The following is a 24,147-nucleotide window of genomic DNA, read 5'->3' as shown; positions in this document are numbered from 1 at the left end:
TATGTATATATATAGCTATCCCTTGCTCTAGCCAAAAAAAAGCAGTCCTGAAAACCCGTTTTCCTGTCCCCCCATCCCGGAAACTCGGGCTAAGATAGATTCTATGATATATCTTTGCTGATATGCATGATCTATAATTTCAAAACTTCAAACCTTCTAAAGTTTTTTGAAATCAACATGTCAGTAAGTATTTCCTCAAACCTTCTAAACACATTGCATATTACTGTTTATTCCAATGCTAAAGACTTATCCTTTTTGCAGGGACATGGACACTGGGTTAATACTCTTGCTTTGAGCACAGAGTATGCACTTCGAACTGGACCCTATGACCATACAGGGAAACAATATTCTTCACCTGCAGAAATGAAAGAGGTATTTCTCTTGTCAACATCATGTATTTCATATTTTGTACTTCTTGCTGCTTTACATTTGCGTCCTAGTGAATTGCACTATTCTCCACCAGTCCGAACTAGTAAGATTAAAATACGGCCTTTGAGAAGTTAAAGTGAAGACTGGAAATGTTTTTCCAGCTTCATGTTCTGAATTTCAATATAGCTCATTAGAAACAGGAATTGAGTAGTAGTCCATGACTCTATAGAAGTTTCTTTTGCTATTGTGTTTATATGTCAGCACATCTTATAGCTTCATAATTTTAAACCTAAAGCAAGGTATTGGATTATATGTTGGCATAAACGCAATTTTGTTGATTGCACACTATTGCAAACATTTGCTATGCTCATGGTTTTGAATTTTTCTTTATAATTATATCCTTAATTTGTTAAGGTTTTAAAGGTCACTTAAAACACATGGAACAACATTAAGATGTTATAAGGGTTGTCTCCATAACTTTTTACTGGTTGTGGTTGTGCTGAACCTGAGTATTTAAAGTAGTGTATTATTATATCTCAGCTCCTTCTGTTATGATTGTTAATTGGTGAATGCCATCTTATTACCTCGGCACAAATCTTGAGGCAGAAATGTAGAGGCTATTACGGAGTAATTGATGCTTGATACTAACAGAGACTGAGAGGTCAATGTATACAAAAGAATGAGATGATGTTTCCTTATGAAACAATTGTAAATAATAGAAACTTTCTATTCTAGCTAATAGAAAACTAATAATTATCTACGACCTAACTAAATATCAGAAACATTCTAATAGTTACAATAGATTACAAATAGATTATCATTAACTAATAATAGAAGCTATCTATTTTCATAATACCCTCCCTTAATAGTTAATCTATCCACAACACCAAGCTGTCCTCTGAATTTGACAAAATTATCAGGACCAAGAGGCTTGGTGAGAATGTTTGCAGTTTGATATGTTGTAGGAACATACAGCAAGTCTATTGCCCCTTCTTCAAATAGTTGTCGTATGTAGTGATAGTGAACATCCACATGCTTGGTTCATTCATGGAAGATTGGATTTCAAGCTAATTTGATAACGCCTTCGTTATCAACAAAGTGGTTGGTCCCGTTGGTGACATCTGCATATCCCCAAGCATTCAACGAAGCCAAACATCACATCTTGCCTTAACAGTCCCTTTGTATTCAGCCTCTGTGGAGGAGAGAGAAACTGCCTGCTTCTTATTGGTCCATGTGATGACGTCGGATCCAAAACTGAACACATATCTAGAAGTTGACTTTTTATCGTCAATAGAGCCTACCCAATTTGAATTTGTGAACCCACTGAGTCTAGGATTAGAACTCTGAGAGTAAAGAAGTCCATAATCAGTAGTGCCCTTCACATAACGAAGCACACACTTTGCTTCCATCCAATGATCAGCCTTAGGAGCTGTCATAAAACGTGAGATGTAGCTTACTGCAAAGCTGATATCAAGCCTAGTAGCGGAGAGGTAGATGAGGTTGCCTACTAGTTGCCTGTATGTAGTATCATCAACGGGAGGAGAATTTTTGACTTGGCTGATAACTTGAGACCTTTCTCCATGGGTGTAGATGCAGGCTTGCAATCTTGCATCCGAAATTAGTCTAACAGAGCCTTGAGATATTTGGACTGAGATGAATATACTCGAAGATTGTTGCCAAACCTCAACACGTAGGCAGTAATGCATGAGCCCAAGGTCAGTCATGTCAAAAGACTAGTATAAATTTTGTTTGATTCCTTGAATCAAAGATGCCAAACTACCAGTGATGATCAAATCATCCACATAAATAACCAGAAGGATGATGTCACTGTTAGTAGTTTTGATGTACAAATTTGAGTATAAAACTCCTCTGGAAGCTTGGATCACTGAGGTACTTATCAATTTTTATGTACCATGCCCAAGGGGCCTGCTTCAAGCCATAGGGAGCTTTAACTAATTTGAGAACTTGATGTTTTTTACCGACAACCTTGAAACTAGGAGGCTGCGTCAGTTGGACCTCTTGGTGGGGATCACTATTTAGAAAAGCATTCTTGACGTCCATCTGATGGGTCTTCCAACCAAACTAGGCTACCATGGCTAGGACTAATCTGATTGTGCTTATCTTTGTCATAGGAGCAAAGGTCTCCTCATAATCAATGCCCTGATGTTGAGAAAAACCCTTTGCAACTAAACAAGCTTTGTACCTATCTAAAGTACCATCAAATTTGTATTTGATTTTGTAAACCCATTTGCAGCCAATGGGTTTCTTCCCTGGCGGAAGATTAGAAAGGACCCAGGTGTTATTCTTTAGCAGACTCTGGCATTCAAATTTCATGGCCTATTCCCACTTTGGAATTCCTTTAGCCTTAGAATATGTTTGAGGTTTAAACACACTATGAATATTGGCCATAAGAGCAAAATTAATAGACTCTGTAAGTTGGCTCTTTTTCTGCGCTGTTCTCCCATCAATGAGCTCATCATCACGAAAATCAACAAGTGTCTTAGTCCACCACTTAGGCCGAAGAGGAGAATGACCAATATTAGCATCTGGAAATGCTCTATGATTAGGTTCCTCATCAGAAGAATATCAAACTTAGATGAAGCATCTACAAATCTGCTTGATCCTGCAGAGGAAGCTGGAGGTGTTTGTACAGGGATCATTGGTCTAATTGGAGCTGCAGGAGCTACTGGAGCCCTCCCATCAGGTGGACCTAATGGAAGTCGAACTCCCAAATCATGAGCCTTCATAGGCTGATTTACTGGATCAAGAACAGGAGAAACATGCATGAATGACCCTCGCTGCTCATCAAAGACTACAACATGAATGTACATGAGACGAGATGTCTCTGTGTTGATCAAGTGGTAGACTTTGTGAAGATTACTGTATCCAGCAAGACTCTTGGCATCCAACTTGGTGTGTGATGCATTAGGAGTCCAAACAAAAGAAAGAGAGCTAAAAACCTTTAGGTGACTGATTCTGGGGTTGCAACCTGAATAGGTCTCTTATGGAGTCTTAGCTTTGACTACGACTGTGGGTGATCGGTTCAAAAGATAAACTACAGTGTTATCTTCTATCTATTATCGTAATAGAGGCGCTGTTCAGATAACAAACCCTGATTTAATCTTAAAAATCTATCAAAAAATTTGTTAAGAGGGTCAAAAAACCTAGCGGCAAACAAAATACTGCAGAAGTTTCTCGTGCTAAGGAATACTTTTGAAAATTTGGGCGATGGAAAACGTGAATACATGGGGTAAAAAAAGAACTCCCATTGGCTTGAAGAGCACTCAAAAAACACTTCCATCATCACATCTTAAGAATGACAGGACTTTGAGAGAAAAAAGGGGCTAGAATCAATGCTTGAAACGCTCAAACAAATGTGGCAAGAAAAACCCTTCCATTGGACAATGAAATTTGCAGGAAAACACCGCTTTATTGTGAAAAAGAGGATGGAAAAGAGTCGCAGGTTCGTAAGAATTTATCCGCAGAAAGAACTTTTTAAAAACGGCAGGCAGGTGTTGAAATCATCTACAAAACACAGAACTAAATAACTGTGCTGAAGACAAGCTCAGATTTGACGCGTGGGCCAAAAGAATGAAGTTAGAATGTAGGTAAGAATAAATCCTTCACGCATAGTGGGAAATACACCATGTGGAGAGGTGAAAAAACACAAGCTGGAAGAATGTGATTTTTTGAAAGAAACCATCGATTTTACTCCAATGATTATTTCATAAAATAATCAAAACAAAAAAAATCTGAAAGCAAACTCTTTTTCAGGCGCCCCTAGATTTCTTATTTTTAAATAAAAAAATCAGCCAAATTTTTTATGGCTCACTTTGATACCATGTTATTATAAAATCAAAATAATCAATAGAGATGAAAGGTTCTATTTGTAAAAGATTACAAGATGATGTTTTAAAAAAAAAAAACCAATTATTTACAGAATGCAAAAATGTAAACTTACTAAACCAAGATGACCATTATCGGAAAGAATCTATTTAAGATGGGTAATGAGGGTTTTGTTGTTCCTCACTCATTATGCAATTTGGAAAACACTTTAATAAAACTTGACACTTTGGCCAATAAATGTTAAAGCTAAATGCTCAACTACTCAAAGGCTTACAATTTTAAGTGCCAAAACTCCAAGATCCTAACTAAAGGCAATTGAAGGACAAAGGAAACGACCCATCAAAATCATTCTGGGACCATTTAAATTAATGCAGCAAGAGTAGCTTTTCCAGCCTGATGTTATGCTGCCACATCACTGCATCTAATCATCCGAGAGCCTTAGTACCATTAAATTCCTTCCTTTATCTTTTTAAACCAGAGCCTGCCTCACAGTTTCTTCCCTTAGCTAAGTGGAAAACATTGCAAGGAAGTCCACCCTTTTCACCAACAATACAAAATCCCTTTGAAGACCAGTTTTCCAACCTTTTTTGTTAACAGTACAGATTTGATTGACTAAGGCAAGGTCAGCTCAGAAATCCACCAGCTCTTCCATTGAAATTACATAGTCTAAATTTATCATGTGAGAATTTCGATTTCCTATACACACCATGACTACGCCTCCCATGCCACAATTCACCTGCAAATCATCTGAAGCCCATCCTGCTGCTGTTACACTAGGCAGAACTTCAACTATAATCCATTTTAGGGGAAAAAATCCATAATTTGGCCTCAACCTGTTCATTTAAAACTAATTAATAGCATAAATGAAAACTAGAAATTACAATTTTAAATCATTACTGTAGAATGATGCTACATGACTCCACTTGATGTGGGCATGTCTATTGGAAGAAAGTTCATTTTAAATGCACTTAAAATTAAGGAAAATGCCATTTTCTCAAGCTCACACAACAAGGTAAATCCTCTTTTTCAGCAATCCACACGCATGCAGTTAAAATCCATCCCAAGCATTAGCAATTTAAATTTAACATCATACTCTTCTATTCACAAAGGGAAATAGAGCATCTCAAGCATGAGAATTTTAAAATAAGGAGAAAAGGAAAACCTTCTATTTTCTTTTTATATCTTTTCCATTTATTTTCTATTTTTGTAATTTTAATTTTCTCCTCTTTGAAATGGTAAGTGATTGATTAACAATGGAGGTGGAAAACTCCATTCAAAGTGAAAGGAATTATATAAGCCATGTTTCTAAATGAAATGATCATAACTGGAACCAGAAATAGAAAGTAGCTAAACTAAGTACAGTACATTAAGTGACCATTAAATAAGAAATATTCCAATATTACCCTAATACACACTCTTAATGGTCACTCTATCAACTACACCGTGTTTCCCCCTAAATTTTACAAACTTGTCTAGACTTGGTGAGGATATTTGCAGTTTGGTCCTCAGTTGGAACACACTGCAACATCATACTTCCATCTTTAACAAGCTTTCTGATGAAATGACGATGAGGCTCTACATGTTTGGTTTACTCATGGCAGGTTGGATTCTTCGCAAGTTTTAGCAGACCGATTGTCATAAAACAAGTGCGGAGGCCCTACCTGAGACATTTTCATGTCACGAAAGCATCCCCTGTAGCCATATTGCCCCATATGCTTCTTTAATTTTTCTAATATTTGCCTTTGTCGAGGAATGTGCTATGACATGAGGTTCATGAGAGTGCACCTATACCAGGACAGAAGTAGAAGTAGACTTCGCAAATATCAACAAAACCTGCCCAATCTGAGTCTGTAAAACCAATCAGCCGAGGAACTTTTCTTTTTCTGTACATAATTCTTTTCTGCGGCCCAAAGTTCTGCCTTAGAGGTTGTCATGAAACAAGATATGTAGCTCATAATATTACTCAGATCAAATCTAGTGGCTGTAAGATTTCTTAGGCTGCCCACTAGCTGTCTAAAAGTTGATTCATTTACACTCCGGAAAATGAGCTTGCTACTAAGACCCTCCTCGTAGTTAGAGACACCAAGATTGAGATCTCAAAATGAAATCACAGTTTTAAAGAAAAATAGGTGAACCCTTGTGTATACCGTTGTCCTAGCATTGCTAGTTGTGGTCTAGAATAATTGCAAGAAACCACAACTTTTGTAGATGAAATTGGCAAAACCCTCTAATGACATTTTTTCAGAAAAAAGTAGAAAAACCCTGAGACTAGTAACACTAATCATTTTTTGTTGAAAAAAAACGAAAAATCCATAAATGGTTTTTTAAGGAGATAATTGGAAAACCCAGACATGACTTTTGAGGAGAAAAATAATTTGAAACTCAGACAATTTTTAGTAAAAAATCATTGAAACCCAAACACTGAAACATTGAGTAGTTGACACAAATTTGAGACAAATTGTGATGTACTGATTTTCATGACACTGATACCTTACTTTTCACAAGTACGGTGGAAGATCTTTTCCACACCGGTATGACAATTATGACTTTGAGAAATTGTGCAACTACACCCACATACCTGTACGACAAACTCTACCAGTACACTGATAAGTTCTCCATTGTACACCCTTTCACTGTATGCCCCTTCCTCCCACTAGATGACAACACTCTAAACACTCCATGTGGCAAGAATACCAGTCTACTTGTATGGTCAACCTTCCATACAATCAAGCTTTGTCTCCACCCGTACGATGTCATTTCATTCGGTCATGGTAATGTTCTCTACATACAACCCCGCCAAGTTCTCCAATTTGCCTTAGTTCCTCAATTGACTATTTGTTAAGTATATCAGTTGCCAAATCAAGGATTAACTTGGAAGACAATATTTTAATGTTGTAGCCAATATGATATTACCTAGCTGTAATTACTGCATCTGAACATAGAATGGAATAAATTACTGACAATGAGTATTTGAATTTCCAAACAAAATAGATCCTTGATTACAGTAATTGAGAACATATGTAGATTAGGGTGAGTATCTCCCACCAAAACTGCAAAGTGCCATAATAGGGAGGATCTTGCCTCTCTGAAATGACTGCCTATTCTGAACTCCAACTAGAATTCACAAATACATAAGAAATATAAAACTCCACTACGACCTTGTACAATGACAAACACGACCTCATAAAGGGCTCCAAGAAGTTTCCCAAAGGGTTACAAGCAGGTCAACATTAGTACTTTATTACTTTTTATTTAATAATTAAATTAATTAATTAAAGGGTTTGTAGGATATTATTAAATTTGGGACCACTTAACAGTTAATTTAACTATGCCATTTAATATTTCAAAGACATTATAGTTCTCCCGACCCAAGAATTGCTTGCCCTCAAGTAATTGCGAACTCAAATGCTCTAAGATTTGTTTGCTCTCCCATGTGGCATCTGCAGCCCACAAATCTTTCCAATGAACTAGGTACTCCTTGATGGTGTGTGACCTCAACTTCCTTTCTATGACATCGATGATTTGTGCAAGCTCTAGCGTGAGTGTTTCCCTATTCATCAATAGGTGGGAGTTCTTGGGAAACCGCAAAATGCTGACCGATTGCCCCCTTGAGGATGAAATATGAAAGACATCGTGAATCCAACATTCTTCTGGAAGCTCCAACTCATAGGCAACTTCTCCTACTCTCCATACCGCTGGGTATGGTCCATAGAAGCATGGCTTTAGGTTCTCGGTACCACTTTTCTTCTAGGATGACTGTTTGTATGGTTGTAATCTGAGGTAGACCAAATCTCCTACTTCAAAATTGTCTAGCCAGTTGAAGGTTACCCTTAAGAGACCGAGGGATATCCGAACTGTCTTGCAACTAGTCCTTGGCCCTTGGTGCACAACTTTTGCCCAATGCCAAATCCACAAATGAGGAAGCCTTGTAACCATAAAGTGCCTTGAATGGTGACATACCTATTGACATGTGGTAGGTAGTGTTATAATAGTTCTTTCCTAAATGAAATAAATAGATCCACACATTTTGTTGTGCTTCGACATAGTTCCTTTGGTAGCCTTCCACCTTCTTTTTCAGTATCTCTATTTGACCATTCGTCTGCAGGTGGTAGCTTGTTCTCAGTGACAACTTAGTACCTACCAAGTGAAGAACTTCCATCCATAAAGTGTTAAGGAAATGAATATCCCTCTCATTGACTATTTGTGGAAAGCCATGCAAACGAAACACCTCTTGAAAAAATAACTCCACTATTTGAGTTGCTTGAAATCTCGTGGGAATGAAAAAGAAGTGACATATTTTGTCAATTGATCCACCATGACATAAATATAATCATTGCCTTGCACCTTGGGGAGTCTAGTGATGAAGTACATCGAGATGCTCCTGATCAGGTATTGGCAAAGGTTGAAGTAGCCCCGCGGGCAAGTTATGTGCAAATTTGTTCCATTGGCAAGTGGCATGCTTCCTCACGTACTGCAGTACATCATCTTTGAGGCCCTTACAAGGGAACCTCTCACAAACTTTCCTATTGGTCTTGAGGTACCCTGGGTGTCTTGCTAAGGGCAAATCATGAACTTCTCTCAAAATCTTGTCCTTCATCTTCAGTTTGGGTACCAAATAGATTCTATAATTGTAATAAATGATATCATCAACGACCTTGTACCTAAACTCCTGTATTTGACCACCCATCAAAATTGTACGCAAAGGTGTTCTTGGAGTACTCGACCAATAGATGGGGCCTTCCAATCTGCCGAAATCTGTGACAATTAATAAATGGTTGAAAATACATTAAAGAGATGGAATGTAATCTTCAGTTGGTATATTAGGATCTTGGCAATGCTAATAGGGGCTATACACAGTGAGGAGAAGCCTTAGAAATATGTCAGCTACCAAAATAATCCCCAAGGAAGTATACGCATCCCTAGAATAAACAAAAGATTTGGCAGTCTCAAATGGCATCAACAATGAAATGCAACCATGGTTAGCATGTAATGGAAAGATAAAATTGCAGATATGCTTTGCATATGGAGATCTGAATTTTAAATGAGGCTTCCTTCTATTTGTTTTTCTATAAATAAATGATATCTGTAAACAGCAAGTATACTGGAATCTAAGTGAAATAATAGCAACACTTACCTTAAAACTCATACTCCAAAATATACATAATCATGAAATAGTTCCTTGTTTTTGACTAATAACGCAGATCAGAGGTTAAAGCCTGCGACTCTCCAATTGCTTTGAAAAATCATTGAATCTGCAGTGATCTCGTTGCAAAGTTACTGGTATGCTTGATTAAACCTTTTTAACTGTGACTAATTTCGGCTTCATGCTCCTGCATGGAGAGAATTCGACAAAGCAGATCAACCACTGTTAAAGGTTTGAAAACTCCTACGTGGTTCTTCCTAGTTTGATGCACAGCCACTCAACTCATAAACTCAACACCTCAATTCAAAGAAATCAAACAAACAACCTATGACAAAAGACGAGAGAGTGTGCATATATGGATGTATAAGAAATGTGAAAAGGATGAAAAACATCCTACGCAGGTATGTCATTAGATCAATTTTCAAAATACCATTTGCTAAAGGCTCTGCACTCATCTCCCCTTCTCCACCTGCCTCTGCAATTTTTTGTAGCCTTCCTCAAAATTTGTTGCCCCTTCATTTCATCTCCTCCCAAGACAATGATCCAAGAATCATTATGGGACGGTTACATGGAGCACTCCATTCACTCCATTTCTGCCTTCACGACCATTTCCTGATTCCACTTGCTGCCCCAGATTATGTGAGCATTTACGAAACATAGTGGATGCTCAATTAGGTTGAAAATAGTTAATTATCCAAATATTGAATTTGTAACCAAAAGTTATTGCATTACTCATCGACCATCTGGAATCCCAAAAGAACCATCCAAACAAATGAAACATCTGAGAGAAAGAAGGTACTATCCAGGGCAATACTAACGCATTGATGATGTAAATGCATATCAATTTTGACACATATCATTGACATGCTGCAGATTCATATCAGGTATATATCCATTATATCCATATGAACTCTACAGTTTATGTATTCCATAATTACATCAATTACTTACAATTACGCAGCCAGGTTAATTTAATATTAATTACGTTAAGTTATATCAAAGCATTTATAGTATTAACATAATTTATATTTTACTTAATTTTAGAAGACACAATAATAAGTGCATCAACCTAATTGCATGACTTTTAGACATACATTAGTAATTATTAATGATGGCAACATACTTTATGATCGAATTGAATTGAACTTCAATTATATAATACTAACAATCTCAAATCGATAATTGATAGATAAATAAATGTAGAGATGTATAGTTGTTGGTTCACTCACACACACACACACACACACACACACACATATACGTATATACATATACGTGCATCTTTTCTTCAATTCAATCAATCTTTTTATATAAATATAAATATTAATATATCTCTATTAGCTACCTTTAAGATCTATATTAAATGAATTCCAATTATAGATAAGAGTTCTATCACCTTATGAACATTATCAAATAATAATAATAGTAAGTTACATTAATATTTTACACAGAGATATAGATCAATATAAATATGCCAATAAGCTATACTGACCCAAAAGCACAGGGGAGTTAGTATGAAAGAATGAAAATAATCATCCTACAACATTGACACAATAAACGGACAGGAAAGAACTATTTCAAGGAAACCAAAATAACTGCACAAGAAAACATAACTTCAACATGTAAGGAAGGTATTACATGCATCAAATAATATCAATTCATTAATATCTAATCAAAATCCCAAATAACATTATTCTTGTATTTTGTTATGATCATCTAAATGTCATAAATATTCTAATTACGTGATTATTAACACATTAATCTAACTTGTAGAATGCACATTAATTAGGTGTTGGATAATTCTATTAAGTAGTCAAAGAGAGTCTACAGTATCTCCTCATGACTAGGACATACAAGGTTGAGATGTGACATTTCTCATCAGCTAACTGTTTCCTGCATTGAGTCTTCATATGACCAAGATTAGCACAATAAATGCATTTGATTATCTTCTTGGAACCCTACTCAGATTTGCTTTGTCCTATCTGCTAAATGGACTGCCTTTGCCTTTATCATCAGCTTTGGCAATAAATGCTTGTACCACAACCGGTGTCTTGTTGCTCCCATCAACATTGGTGGACATAGTATTAAGAGTCTTGATGAAGTGCTTGTAGGATTGTCGTAGGATTTTCAAAGAGATAACCAACATATCCTCTTCTTCCATCATGTAACCAATAGCCTCCAAGTGATCATGAACATCCTTAATCTGCCTAAGATGCTCTTATTGAGACACTTTATCGTCCATCATAATGGAAAACATGTTCTTAAGAAAGAATGCTCTCTGCCCTTGTCTAAGTATTCATGGAGATTCTTCAAATGAGTCCAAATCTCACCAATTGTCTTGTCAAATGACAATTCAGGAAGCATGTTATTGGTGATTGATAACTTGATGAGCATGATTGCTTCTCAATTGTGCTCATTGTACTTATCCTCATCTTTAAATGCCTCATTGAAACGTTTGAGACAAGATTTGTAGTTCTAAAATATCTTAATCAAAAGGCTCAATTTCAATTGGATTGTAATGAAAATCAAGGGCATTTGTCAAGGCTCCTATCGAGGATATTACATGTATGCTATCTACTTTGGAAACATTGACAGAGGGGTAAGAAACATTTTTGAGCTTTGGTTGTACACATGTAAGAAACATTGGTTGAGCTTTGGTTAATGATTTTCGTTGATACTGTTAATTTTGATCAGATTATTAGACTTTCAAAAATTCAATATATATATATGTTCTAAGGTTAGATCCCTCCTTTGTAATAACATTATATAGCTGATATGCTTTTCAAAGAGAGGGTTTTACTTACATTATATATGGTATATAATAAAGGGGTGTAATCCCACACATCCTTACACCCAAACGTCATATCAAGACGTCTATCAAAAATGCACATAATCAAGATTAACGATGCATTGAGAAGTGTAAGAAAATGATCCGTGACATTACAGATGACATGTCCAATGGTACATGTCTTGAACTTCTCCTCAACAAACCCGATCACGTGCAGGAATGTTGACCCTTTGACATGCACGATGTGCCATGTTGGTCAGAGTATATTTCACCTTCTATTTATTATGCTTCACATATTAATAAGATATGAATACATTTAAAATTTAATGTTAATAATATATAGTCACTCGTAATTTATAATTTGTAGTATTTAATCAAAGATTTGTTCTTTATATTTACACTTTAAGTTTTATCAGACTGAAGCCATAAAACATTAACACTCCCTCTTATTTAGGGAGGATAAATACAAGATGATATATAACCTCAGCGTTATATCAATAGAAAAAAAATCTTTGATAAGAAGATATTCATCATAATCTATCATGATCCGACTCAAACATCATAAGATGTCCATCATAATAGAAAGCCATGGCCTCTTTAAGGAACTTAATCCACCATGCAAGACTTCTTCTATTGTGATCTACACGGACATAACTATATGTCCATCACAATAGAAGGCCATGGTCTATTTAAGGAACTTAATCCACCATGCAATTTATCATCTATTGTGATCTGCTACAGGCATAAAAAAATGTCTTATCACAATAGATGGCCATGGTCTACTTAAGGAACTTAATTCACCATGCAATATATAATCTATCATAATAGAAATTAAGTTATTGTAAGATCGTCACCTTTCAATAACATCTACAAATACAGGTGATAATCATTTGGAAGTCGTCACTTCCTTGTGATGTACACAGGGCCCAACAAAAATAATTCAATTAGTACAATAATCAAATATTTTGAGACTCTTCTCAATAATTACAACGTACCAAGTTTTACCTTGATAATGTTCCACTTTGGTGTGAATGAAAAATGATTTGAACTCCCTCTTAATCCAATATTATATTAACTTTAATTTTAAAGATACTCCTTTAGAATTGAGAATTCTCTGAATTCAAATTTGGATTATTGATTTCAGCGAAGGAAGCTTGATGTTTAAGTCTGTTAGGACATATTGATGCAGTGTGCCCATAGTTGTTGCATTTGTAACATTGTACTTTGGAGTAGTTTCTTTGTCTTTTGTGCGAATGTTTACTATGAGAGCACTTTCCCTTTTTTTTTCTTTAATTTAGCGGTGAGAATCTGAATGTCTTCATTTCTGGATTCATTATAGATTCCTTTGGATATTAGATTACATTCTTCTTGAATGCAATCAGCCTTTAGTCGATCAAATTTAGGGAGTTTGGAACGAGCACATACTCCTTGTCTAAAATTTTCTCATGAAGTAGGGAGTCCATTTAATGTTACCATAGTTAACTCTTTACTATCATATATGTGACCAATTGTTAAGAGTTGGTTTCTTAATTCTATTATCCTCATAAAATATGAGGTGATGGTTTCTCCTATATTCATTTTTATATTAGCAAGTTGATTCTTTAGAGTAAGACGCCTACTAGTGTTGTTAGTTTCAAACATGTCGTCCAGTGCTTTTAGTAAATCATATGCGGAGTCCAACTTGGTGATAATAGGTAGTAAATGATTTTTCACTCCATCCATCAATAACTCCATTACTCTTGTGTTGTCTTTTCCCATTGATTATTTTCATTTTCTTTCTCTGGTTTAGGAGAACTCACTATAGTTGTTAGGTCATGCTTTCTTAGAACTAGCATCATTTGTAATTTCCAAGCTTCAAAATCTGAAGAGCCATCAAGCCTGTCTTCGAGTCTCATGTTGTTTACCATCTTGAAATAAGATTTTTATTATTTTATTAAAATAATAATAATAATCTGATCTGATCTTTTCTTCGAACCTATGGCTCTGATACCATGTTAATTTTGATCAGATTATTAGACTTTCAAAAATTCAATATAATATATTTATATAGATGTTCTAAGGTTAGATCCCTCCTTTGTAATAACATTATATAGCTGATATGCTTTTCAAAGAGAGGGTTTTACTTACATTATATACGGTATATAATAAAGGGGTGTAACCCCACACATACCCTTACACCCAAACGTCATATCAAGATGTCTATAAAAAATGCACATAATCAAGATTAATGATGCACTGAGGAGTGTAAGAAAATGATCTGTGACATGACAGATGACATGTCAGATGGTACATGTCTTGAACTTCTCCTCAATAAACCCGATCACGTGCAGGAATGTTAACCCTTTGACATGCACAATGTGCCATGTTGGTCAGAGCATATGTCACCTTCTATTTATTATGCTTCAGATATTAATAAGATATGAATACATTTAAAATTTAATGTTAATAATATATATTCACTTGTAATATATAATTTGTAGTATTTAATCAAAGATTTGTTCTTTATCCGACTGAAGCTATAAAACATTAACAGATACACATCCTGAAAGTTGACATTCATATGTATTCATAGTTCGAACTTGTTTTATGGTCTATAATATGTACTTAATTCAATTTTTGATTTATATATGATGGAAGTCAATAATATGTTCTACAAATTCAGGATATAATTATGTGCGTGTGGTAAGATAAGATAATTATGCCTCTGTGATAAGATAAGATAATCATGCGTGTGAAGAATATTCTAAAAAACTATGTATTTTGAAATGCTCGTAAAAATTGTCGAGTTGTTGTCAACTTAAAGCACGTGCAATAGCTGATAAAAAAAATTAAGCACAATAACTCATTAAAGTTTAGTGCAGTGGCTCATAACGCATGCATCACATAATGCATTAACAAAACACTTAATACACAACATATATTATACAAATCTAAAGAAACACAAGGAAAACGCAATTGAGCATTACAACCATGCTTGCCATTCACTATTCCTCACGAGTTTTTCCTTTTTGTCATTAAGGAGAGAAACTGATCTACATACAACTTCATCCACTCTCAAGAGGAACACAATTATCCCTAGGAGAGTGAAGAAACCTGTTGCTATAAATAGTGTCATGCACTCATGGACTGAAAAATACTTGTTTACAAGGAGAGTTAAACAAAATGATGGGATTTGGACCAAAAAATTGGCACATAGGGATTGGGGATTATACTGCATACGTTGGGTTGAAGGGTGTCTGTTCAGAGAAGCTTCAACTTGATGGGAGCGACAGTTCTAGAGATTTGTTGGACTTGTACATTTGTAGAGGATGATTAGTCTGTTGAGGCATTAGCCCATTGTACTTGAAACTTGATTCATTGCATTATTGTTTCATTGTGTTTACAGTTGTAAATGAAAGATAAATTACAATTTCTTTTATAACTAGTTTTCAAGTACTATATTATATTTGTGCTGCCTCCTTATGCTGTCCCCCCTGCTGCTTTTAAACTTTGGAAAAAGCGCCTTAACCTCCGAAACCCATTTCCACATCCTCGCATTGCAAATCTCTAAGGAGCTATGGAATTTGTTTTAAACTATCACATGTGTTGGGAATGTCAAACATTGATGCACTTGTCATCCAAAGTGGTGGTAACTAGTCATTTTTAGAACTGTATATTACACTTTTGGTTATGTTTTTTGTTGTGTCCATGGTTTTTTTCTTGGGAATAACACACATGGTGATTTTTATTTAACGATTAGTATCAAGTCAGCACTTTGACTTTCTAATTTTGCTATTTGTCCAACTGCAGGCGGCACTGGAGAGATATAAGAAGGCTAGAAGGGATGCTCCAGAGAGGCTTGTTTCTGGGTCTGACGACTTTACAATGTTTCTTTGGGAGCCCACATCTAGCAAACATCCGAAGGCACGGATGACTGGTCATCAACAGGTCTGAATTTCATGTTCTGATGGTACTTTTATGTAGAATTCATAGGGGTAATAAGTAGCGCATGAAAAACATTGTATTTATGTAGGGAAAGCCTCATATGTTTTTTTTGGTGTTGTATAGGAAAATATTCGTGGATTACAGTAAATTGTGTACTGTTACGTATTTTAATTCATGGAGTTTAAACATATTTCATTTCAATGCCATGCCTGCATTACTGATTACATAATTGGGCTCATTTCTGTTATTTGTAGCTTGTCAACCATGTTTACTTTTCACCTGATGGGCAGTGGGTAGCAAGTGCCTCCTTTGACAAATCTGTGAAGTTATGGAATGGTACTACAGGGAAGTTTATTACAACATTCCGAGGGCATGTTGGCCCAGTCTATCAGATCAGGTTTAGCTTTAATATAATTTCCCTTTCAACATGGAAAGCCTTCTTTAATAATTGATTTTCCTGTTTTATCATTTCAAGAAAGTAATAAGTAACTATTCTTGAGCAGTATTTCTCATTCCAGTTTCCTGAATATTGATTTCTTAAATTTTGTTTGTATGCACAGCTGGTCTGCAGATAGCAGGCTTCTGTTAAGTGGAAGCAAGGATTCAACATTGAAGGCAAGTAGAATAAATACATCAATGTTGAATTGACAATCACATTGGCTGTATGCTCCATGAAATTAAGGGTGAAGGCATCTGGAAGTTGACATGCTATTTCTCATGCTTAATGAAATCTGCATATACTACCTGCTTGTAAATTAAAAACTACCATCAAGTAGAAAATGATGTGGAAAGTGAATACTTTCTGCAGGATGCACTGTTCCAATATGGTTACTAAGTAGTATTTGTGAACTCAGTATTTTCAATGTTTTAAAGTGTTTCAGGGATGTAAAGCCAGGCCCCAACCTAACCTCAGAGGAACTGAAAAACTTGAGTATGAAATTGTCTTACACCTGTAAGACTTCACAATTCTCTATGTTACAATCACCCATCTCCTATGATGGTTATATTGCAGACCTGATATCATAAGGTCTGATATTAAGAAATTGATTAAGAATTAGTTAGAATAATCAACAATAGTCTGAAGAAGCGGTTAGGCATGAAAGGGCATGCAATCAATAAAAGTGCAATTCTCTTTGCAAAGGTAACCCCCTTGAGAAAAATCAGAACCTACTCTCCCAATGGAGAAGTATAAAGGAACAACCCCAAGTGATCAATGGAGGGGCATCGAAGATGAGATAAGCGTTTGTTCAAGCGAGCACTGGCAGTCTCGTCATTATCAACTTGAACGGCAATCTATATACTGGTCAAAGAATTTTGGTATGCTATACAAACCCTGAGAGTCTGATTAGGTTGAACTGTTTATAATGTTCCATTTGATATGAAATAGGAAAATTATATGACAAATATTGCAAATTTTATACACAAATAGGGCTAACTGTCCATGTCTTCAAATTCAGCAACTGCGAGCTGAGAAGTGGAAGCATCCAAGTCCCTATGCTCTGTATTAATATCTCACATCTTTGACTAATCTTTTGTGTATTCATTCTGCTTGTGTGAAAGGAGACCAGAGTTGGAATGCACATAGACTAAGTGCTGTGCCCTTTTTCATTGTAACCTTTTGTGCTTTATTGAGTGGATGAAAGAATATGTGCTTCAATTTCCTTCTGAAACTGATAAACTAATGGCCTATTAAGACAAAACAAAGTGAACAGTTAAATTAAGTCATAAAGTTACTAGCAACCTATGAAGAAAAAATAAATTAAAATTATAAATAAAATCTGGCTTCATGAGTTCATACATGTCAAGATATCATGGATGATTGTAGTGCCTTCATTTATTTCATGTCTACATTTAGCATATATCACTATTACTCAAATTCTAAGATTATATGTAGCCCTTTTTTCCTATGCTCCATGGAGTTTCCGGGACAGGATGTGTTTCCGGTACGGGTATGGGTCGAAGCCAAAATTTAGGGGATGGGACCGTAGGGGATGGCGATTAAAACATAGGGGATTTTTTTATATATAGAGACAGAATTCAAATATGCATATCATAACATTGATAAACCATTCACCATAGACATTTTAGAAGATTAGTACATGGAATATTATCAAATGACAAATACTAAGTACTTCCATTATAACAATATCACATACATATATAGCAAAAATCAAAATGCCTAAAGGCTCCAAGTATCATGCTGAAATCAGAATGAAATAAAGAGAAGTCCAACTAAAATAGTTCATAAATAATAAACGCAATCTTTCCTCACTGCTGGTACTGCTTTTATATATTTTTTCTTCCTCTCAGCAAGTATGTCAAATCTAAAAATGATTAGAAGAGTTAGTGTTTTAATGGACCAGATATGGGTTGCATATTTTTATTATGTCTTTAAGACGACTGGGGGTCGCGCGGACAATAAAAATTAGAGAAAAATGTTTTTTGGGGGCGTCCAAATTGGCTGGAAAAAAAGGGACGGCCAATAGTTTTGGGGACAGATAGGGGATGGTAAAACTGTCCCCAATATTGCTAGCCGTCCCCAAGTTTCCTGCCAAAACGAATTGGCCATTTTGGAGATGTTTCCAAATTTTCCAAAAAGGGGACGACTCAGGGGATGGCCAAAATCCGACTCCGCATTCCCATCTCGTCCCCGGTATGGGTACGACCCCAAAACCAGAGGAACACCCAATTTTTCTATTGTTGCAAACTAAAGCACTTTTGGAAGTGAAGGTCTTGTGAAATGTTTACTCAAATCCATTATTTTAATTCTAGTGACCAGTGTGCACAAGTTTTAATTTTGTGCATTAAAAGCTAAGAGACTGATGCAGCCTCGTGGAGGTTGGAGGCAAAAGCAGATACATATGGGTGCTAGAGGTGGACAGGTGCCTTGTGGGTGCCACCCAGACGCCACTCATAGGCACCCGGATGCGTCCAGATGCCTGGTGCCTTATGGGTGCCACTAGGATGCAGGCATCTAGACGCATCCGGGTGCTTGTGAGTGGCGTCCGGGTGGCACCCACAAGGCACTAGGCATCTGGATGCATCTGGGCGCCTATGAGTGGCATCCGGGTGGCACCCGAGAGCATCCACAGGCATCTTCAACTAAAATCCTTCATTCTTATCCTCTGTTATCCTCTGATATAAATAAAGTCCTTTATTCTTCTCCTCCACTCTTTAACAGTATTTCTAAACACATCTTCTAGAGGTGCTCTTATTCATTCTGATTACCTTGATTAGAAGTATTTTTGGTTTTGTGCTAGAAGCAGCGTGAGGGTATCTTCTTTCTTTTAATTGTACAAATGAACTCTTGTATCATTAGATGAAGATTCCTTGAGTGTTCTTTTAATGCATTGTTTCAACATAGCACTCTTCTTGATGATTAAAAATGGTGATCCATGCTGTATACTCTAGTATGTCATTCAGTTCCATTGCATTTTCAATTCAAACCAAGTTAAATGTGCTGAAATATTTTAAGATTTATCAAGATTTATATCAGAAGAATCCAAACTCAGCGGTAGGATTGTAGATACCTATTCGTGAAGAAGACATGCCACATTTAAAGGAAATGTACACTAGACTCCTTCCAAACCTGAAACTAGTCTACTGTCTTATTATTTATAAGATTAGATAATCAACTGATTACTTATGTTGTTTAGTTAGAAGCTGCTGTACGCTTGATATCAATTGCTTGCCTGTTCTGTCTGAGACTGTTCATATAATAATTATCCGATATTTGGATTATCTGATTAATATTTCCCTGAAAAATTTGAAGTGCAATAAATGGCTTTTTTTTGTTAGCAACCTGGAGATAATTGATTAAATTTGCCTTGGCAACGATGTTGTGTGCATATATTCTAATCACTTTTCTAAGCCCCTGAACAATGTAGATCATCTTTTGATCTTGAAGGTAAGAATACAAGACTGAAATTACTTATCTCATTACTTTGTGTACACACACACACACACACACACCTCTGCATCCTGCATCTGCTTCGAAATCTGTATCCGAATCAGTAACTTAGATTAAAAGTAATGGAATATTACATTCATAAATGCTAGAAGTGGGACTTGTTTAATAGTAATCAAGATTTGATCTTGTGCTCTTAAGAAAACAATGAGTTGCTTCTTGATTCAGCACTTCCGTTTTTGTTTTCGGGCATTTCAAAATTGTGCTTTTTTTTGGCAGCTTTGGGACATCCGGACACTGAAACTCAGAGAAGATCTCCCAGGTCATGCAGATGAGGTACATTTTAAGATGTTTTGTGAAACGGGAACACTTTATTTTGTACCTTATGGATTTGCGTTTACGCAACAATTAAATTTTTTATTGCTTTACCTATCTGGACAGGTGTTTTCCGTTGATTGGAGTCCTGATGGTGAGAAGGTAGCTTCTGGGGGAAAAGATCGTGTTCTGAAACTTTGGATGAGTTAATCATGTGGAGTTTGATTCGATTTTTAGTTGTGCAAGAAGTTCAGAACCCTGGTCAAGTGGACAGTATGGAATATCCCAATTGTCACTTCAGTTCCTCAAGCATTGGCTGAAGGTGATCTGGTGGATTATTCATGGGGCCATTCCATTGTTGTAAATTATACCAATATAAGTACCAAAAGCATTACCAAGGCGTTGGCATTGTAGAGGCTAGTCAATAACTGTTGACAAATCTATTCAATTATAGAAGTGAGTTGGTGAAAAAGTATTATTCATGAGCACGTTGGAATGCTCATGAAAAGCACATGTGCATCTTGATGAACACAAAGTTGAAGAGGTACTTTGTTAAATAGCAGAGGTGCTGGATCATGATGCATGGCAATTTTGATTTTAACTAGTTTCTTGTAATTTGATTGAGAAAATTTTGATTTGATATTTATCTTAGGGCTGATATATTATTTTGATTTTGAGCTCAACGGCCAAAGTTAAGGAATTGAGATAGCTTTCAAATTGGCAATCTATTGAGCTCTGCTATTGACTATATAATAATAAAGATCGACATCTAGATATCTTTCATATTGGTTATCCACTGCACTCTGCTACTGAATATATGATAATGAAAATACAAAGTGCTTGTGAAGGTTGATACATGTTTGTGCTCTTATGTGAGTGCATACATATACATACATTGCATGTGTGATAAGCATGATTATAATATAGTATTTCTATCAGGAATGTGATAAGAGATTTAACATCAAAGCGTTTAGCATTGGAGCATTAAATAATGATTCAACTTAGCCTTCCCGCCTGATGCAATCTATATGAGGGGTCAATTAAACAACTGCCCAAGTTTGGCAGCCCCACAATTCTAACCAAAATCTCACACTAGACAAAAACAACATTATTCCTATTTAAATATTAAAATATGCCCCATGGTTCATGGTATAGAAACAACTATAGAAGAACAAGTTCTAATTTAAATTGTATTAAATTTTGTTTTAAAACTACATGCAGTGAGTTGCATTTATAATTCTGATTTCATAAGTAATGTGGATGCATTCAAGAATTAGGAAAAAGATTGATTTTTGTTTCTAAATTGCTGATCAATCCCTTAGTCGAGGGCTTAAATTTTAGATGATAGAGATTTATTTTTGATAGAATTATTATTATTATTTTTGTCGTTTTGAGAAAAGCTGGCTGCAGTTTTGTTGAACATCAATTCTTTCCAGAACATTTTGTTATAATGTTGTGTGTCAAATTTTTCTTGACAACATCTACGTTTGGCAGTATCTTGTAGATACCAGCAGATCATCATCATTATTATTATATTTTAGTTTCTCATAATTACTAAGTGTGAAATTAGTAAATAGGAGGTTGTTGGTTTCATTCTAATGTAGCATTTTGTTTTAGATTCAATTCTTACAAATCTTATAGTAATTTATAAGTTTTTTCCTACTCTTATTAACTCATTAGTTCAAAAAAGGATTTATTTTGCCAAAATAATAAAAGATAATACATAGAACAAAGCAATAAGTTATTACCATTCTATCCCTTACATTAAGTAGTAGATTTTATATCTTACATGTAATACATTTTTACTAGGACTTGCCTAGAGCTATATCAGAGGCTTCTATGTTAATTACTAATTAATAAATGCATAACATGCGAGTCATTATTTAACATTTTATTAAACTATATGGTGTACCTAAATTGTGAGGGTTAAGCTATACATTTGTTATGTAAGATACTTATTATCTTTTTATGCTCTCCCATTGGGGTCTAATTTGTTTGTGTAGATTCTTAGTGCCATTTCTAGCATTACAAGGCAAAAGAAAAACAAAAAAATGAGATTTGGTGGCAGTTTATTTTTAAAAATGGAGGTACATAGAAATGTCTTTTGTTTTCCCTTTTGTTGCTACAATAATGCAAGATTTTTGTTGTTGTTTTGGATATCACCTATAGTGATCCATATATTATAGTATTTCATTGCTAAGGTGTTATGTGTGATAGTGGTATGTGGGAGCAATACATGTACACACAACTATGTAAGGTCCTTTATATCTATAGAGCACCTATATCGCAAAAGTTTAAAATCATTTCTTTGCCTAGTTCTCATCTATACTTCAACAAAAGCTAAAATTATTGATCCAAATCATTATTTGTCTGATTTTTAAGGCTTATAAAGTAGTAGTAGTACATAATGTTTCACAATTATTTGGATATTTAAAGAACTCCACCTCTACTTAGTAATATTTGTATAGAATATATGAAATTGTTGATTATATAACCTGAAAGAAGAAAACATGAAATTTGAGTGCCTATACCTATTTGGAACACTTGGTTTCACCTCTTCGATTGGATTGTTGACAACATAGCATGCAAACAAATTTAAGTAGAAAGTGGGTATGTCCCCTCTTGTTACTTGAATTGGTTAAGACATGCCTTCTAAGGTATAAAAGAATATAATTTGAATTTTTCGTAGAGTAAATTTTAGGATGATGTCACTTTTATGTCATCTAACATAAGAATTGGTATTTTATGATTTGTTGTTGTTCAAGTTATGAAATTCTTAGTAGTATGTAAGACTCTTGGGTATGTCATGTTCTTTAGAATTATTTTAGAACCTCTGTGGTTGACCCTGGATGTTTGAAAAAAAACTCTTTGGCCCTAAAGAAATGGGAACCCAATATTGATATTTATGAGACTTTTTTTCATACAACTCCTATCCAAGTTAGGTTCCCAGGTCTTCCTATGTAGTACTGACATGAAGATGTTTTAAAAGGCTCAACTTCTTCCTTTAGAGAGCTTCTTTCCATTGACCCCATGACTGCTTCGAAATCTAGGTTGGGTTTCGCTAGGATTTGTCTTAACATCCACCAACTCTCTAACCTTCCTATGAAGATTGATATCATCTCTAAACTACGCAAATGGGTGTAGGAAGTGGTCTACGCAGATCTTCCATTTGCCTTTTTTATTTGCAAGAAACCATGTCATTGGGCTAAGAAGTGCCCAAATAAACATGAGAAAGAGACTAAAGATGTTGTACCAAAGAAAAAAATAGAAGAGAAAAAAGTGTGGAAAGTGAAGGATAAAAAATTAGTGAATAGTGAGGATGTTTAAATGTCATTGTTGGGTCATCTGATGGCAATAACTCCAAAGGGAAGAATTATAATGAAGGGATTGCTCCTTTTGTAGATCAGGGACATGATGATAAGACTATTGTTAGTTTGAAAACCTAGAATTTTAAGGTTCCTGATGGGAATTAGTTGATTGAAAAAGATAGATCACCTCCTTCAGGGGAACATGAGTAGGATGGTAAAGAAACTTTCTATGAACCAAATATGACAAAATAATCTAGGGGAAGGAATTGTTTCCTCTCCTCTAGATCACGAGGAAGAGCAAAAGGAAACTAAGGATATGGATCAGGCGGATGTAGAGGAAGGAGGCCTACAAATGGACAAAGATAGTCAGAAGGACATTGTTACTGTGGAGGATAACTCAGATAACTCAACCAACCAAACAAACCTGATGGCTCTTTAGTCTCATGATCTTGTTCAAGAGAAAGGAGAAATAAGGAAAAGTCTTATTGCTCATATCTTAAGGGTGGAAGACTCCTTCACCAATATGGATATAAGTCCTTTCTTTCAA

The 24,147-nt window shown here is 35.5% G+C and overlaps 1 protein-coding gene across 2 annotated transcripts in view; it reads left to right on the top strand.

The window, feature by feature from the left end:
* LOC149551856 (WD-40 repeat family protein / notchless protein) overlaps positions 1–21,075 on the top strand; it is a 135,216-nt gene extending 114,141 nt beyond the window's left edge. The window contains exons 8-13 of one of the 2 annotated variants that reach the window (XR_016352817.1): positions 262–372; positions 15,936–16,073; positions 16,325–16,467; positions 16,631–17,387; positions 20,257–20,313; positions 20,419–21,075. Coding sequence is in view for 1 of the 2 variants with exons in the window: in XM_089787358.1 (XP_089643484.1) it covers positions 262–372; positions 15,936–16,073; positions 16,325–16,467; positions 16,631–16,685; positions 20,257–20,313; positions 20,419–20,502 (588 nt within the window). In the remaining variant the exon portion in view is untranslated. The remainder of the gene's footprint in view (positions 1–261; positions 373–15,935; positions 16,074–16,324; positions 16,468–16,630; positions 17,388–20,256; positions 20,314–20,418) is intronic. The other variant, XM_089787358.1, reaches the window with a different exon arrangement.
* Positions 21,076–24,147: the final 3,072 nt, after the last annotated feature.

This window comes from Cupressus sempervirens, chromosome 6 (genome assembly GCF_028749045.1).
Source record: "Cupressus sempervirens isolate cs-2001-9-10 chromosome 6, ASM2874904v1, whole genome shotgun sequence".
In the NCBI taxonomy this organism is placed as follows: Eukaryota; Viridiplantae; Streptophyta; class Pinopsida; order Cupressales; family Cupressaceae; genus Cupressus; species Cupressus sempervirens.
The sequence above is the reverse complement of the archived record's forward strand: the minus strand, read 5'-3'. Positions and strand labels throughout refer to the sequence as shown.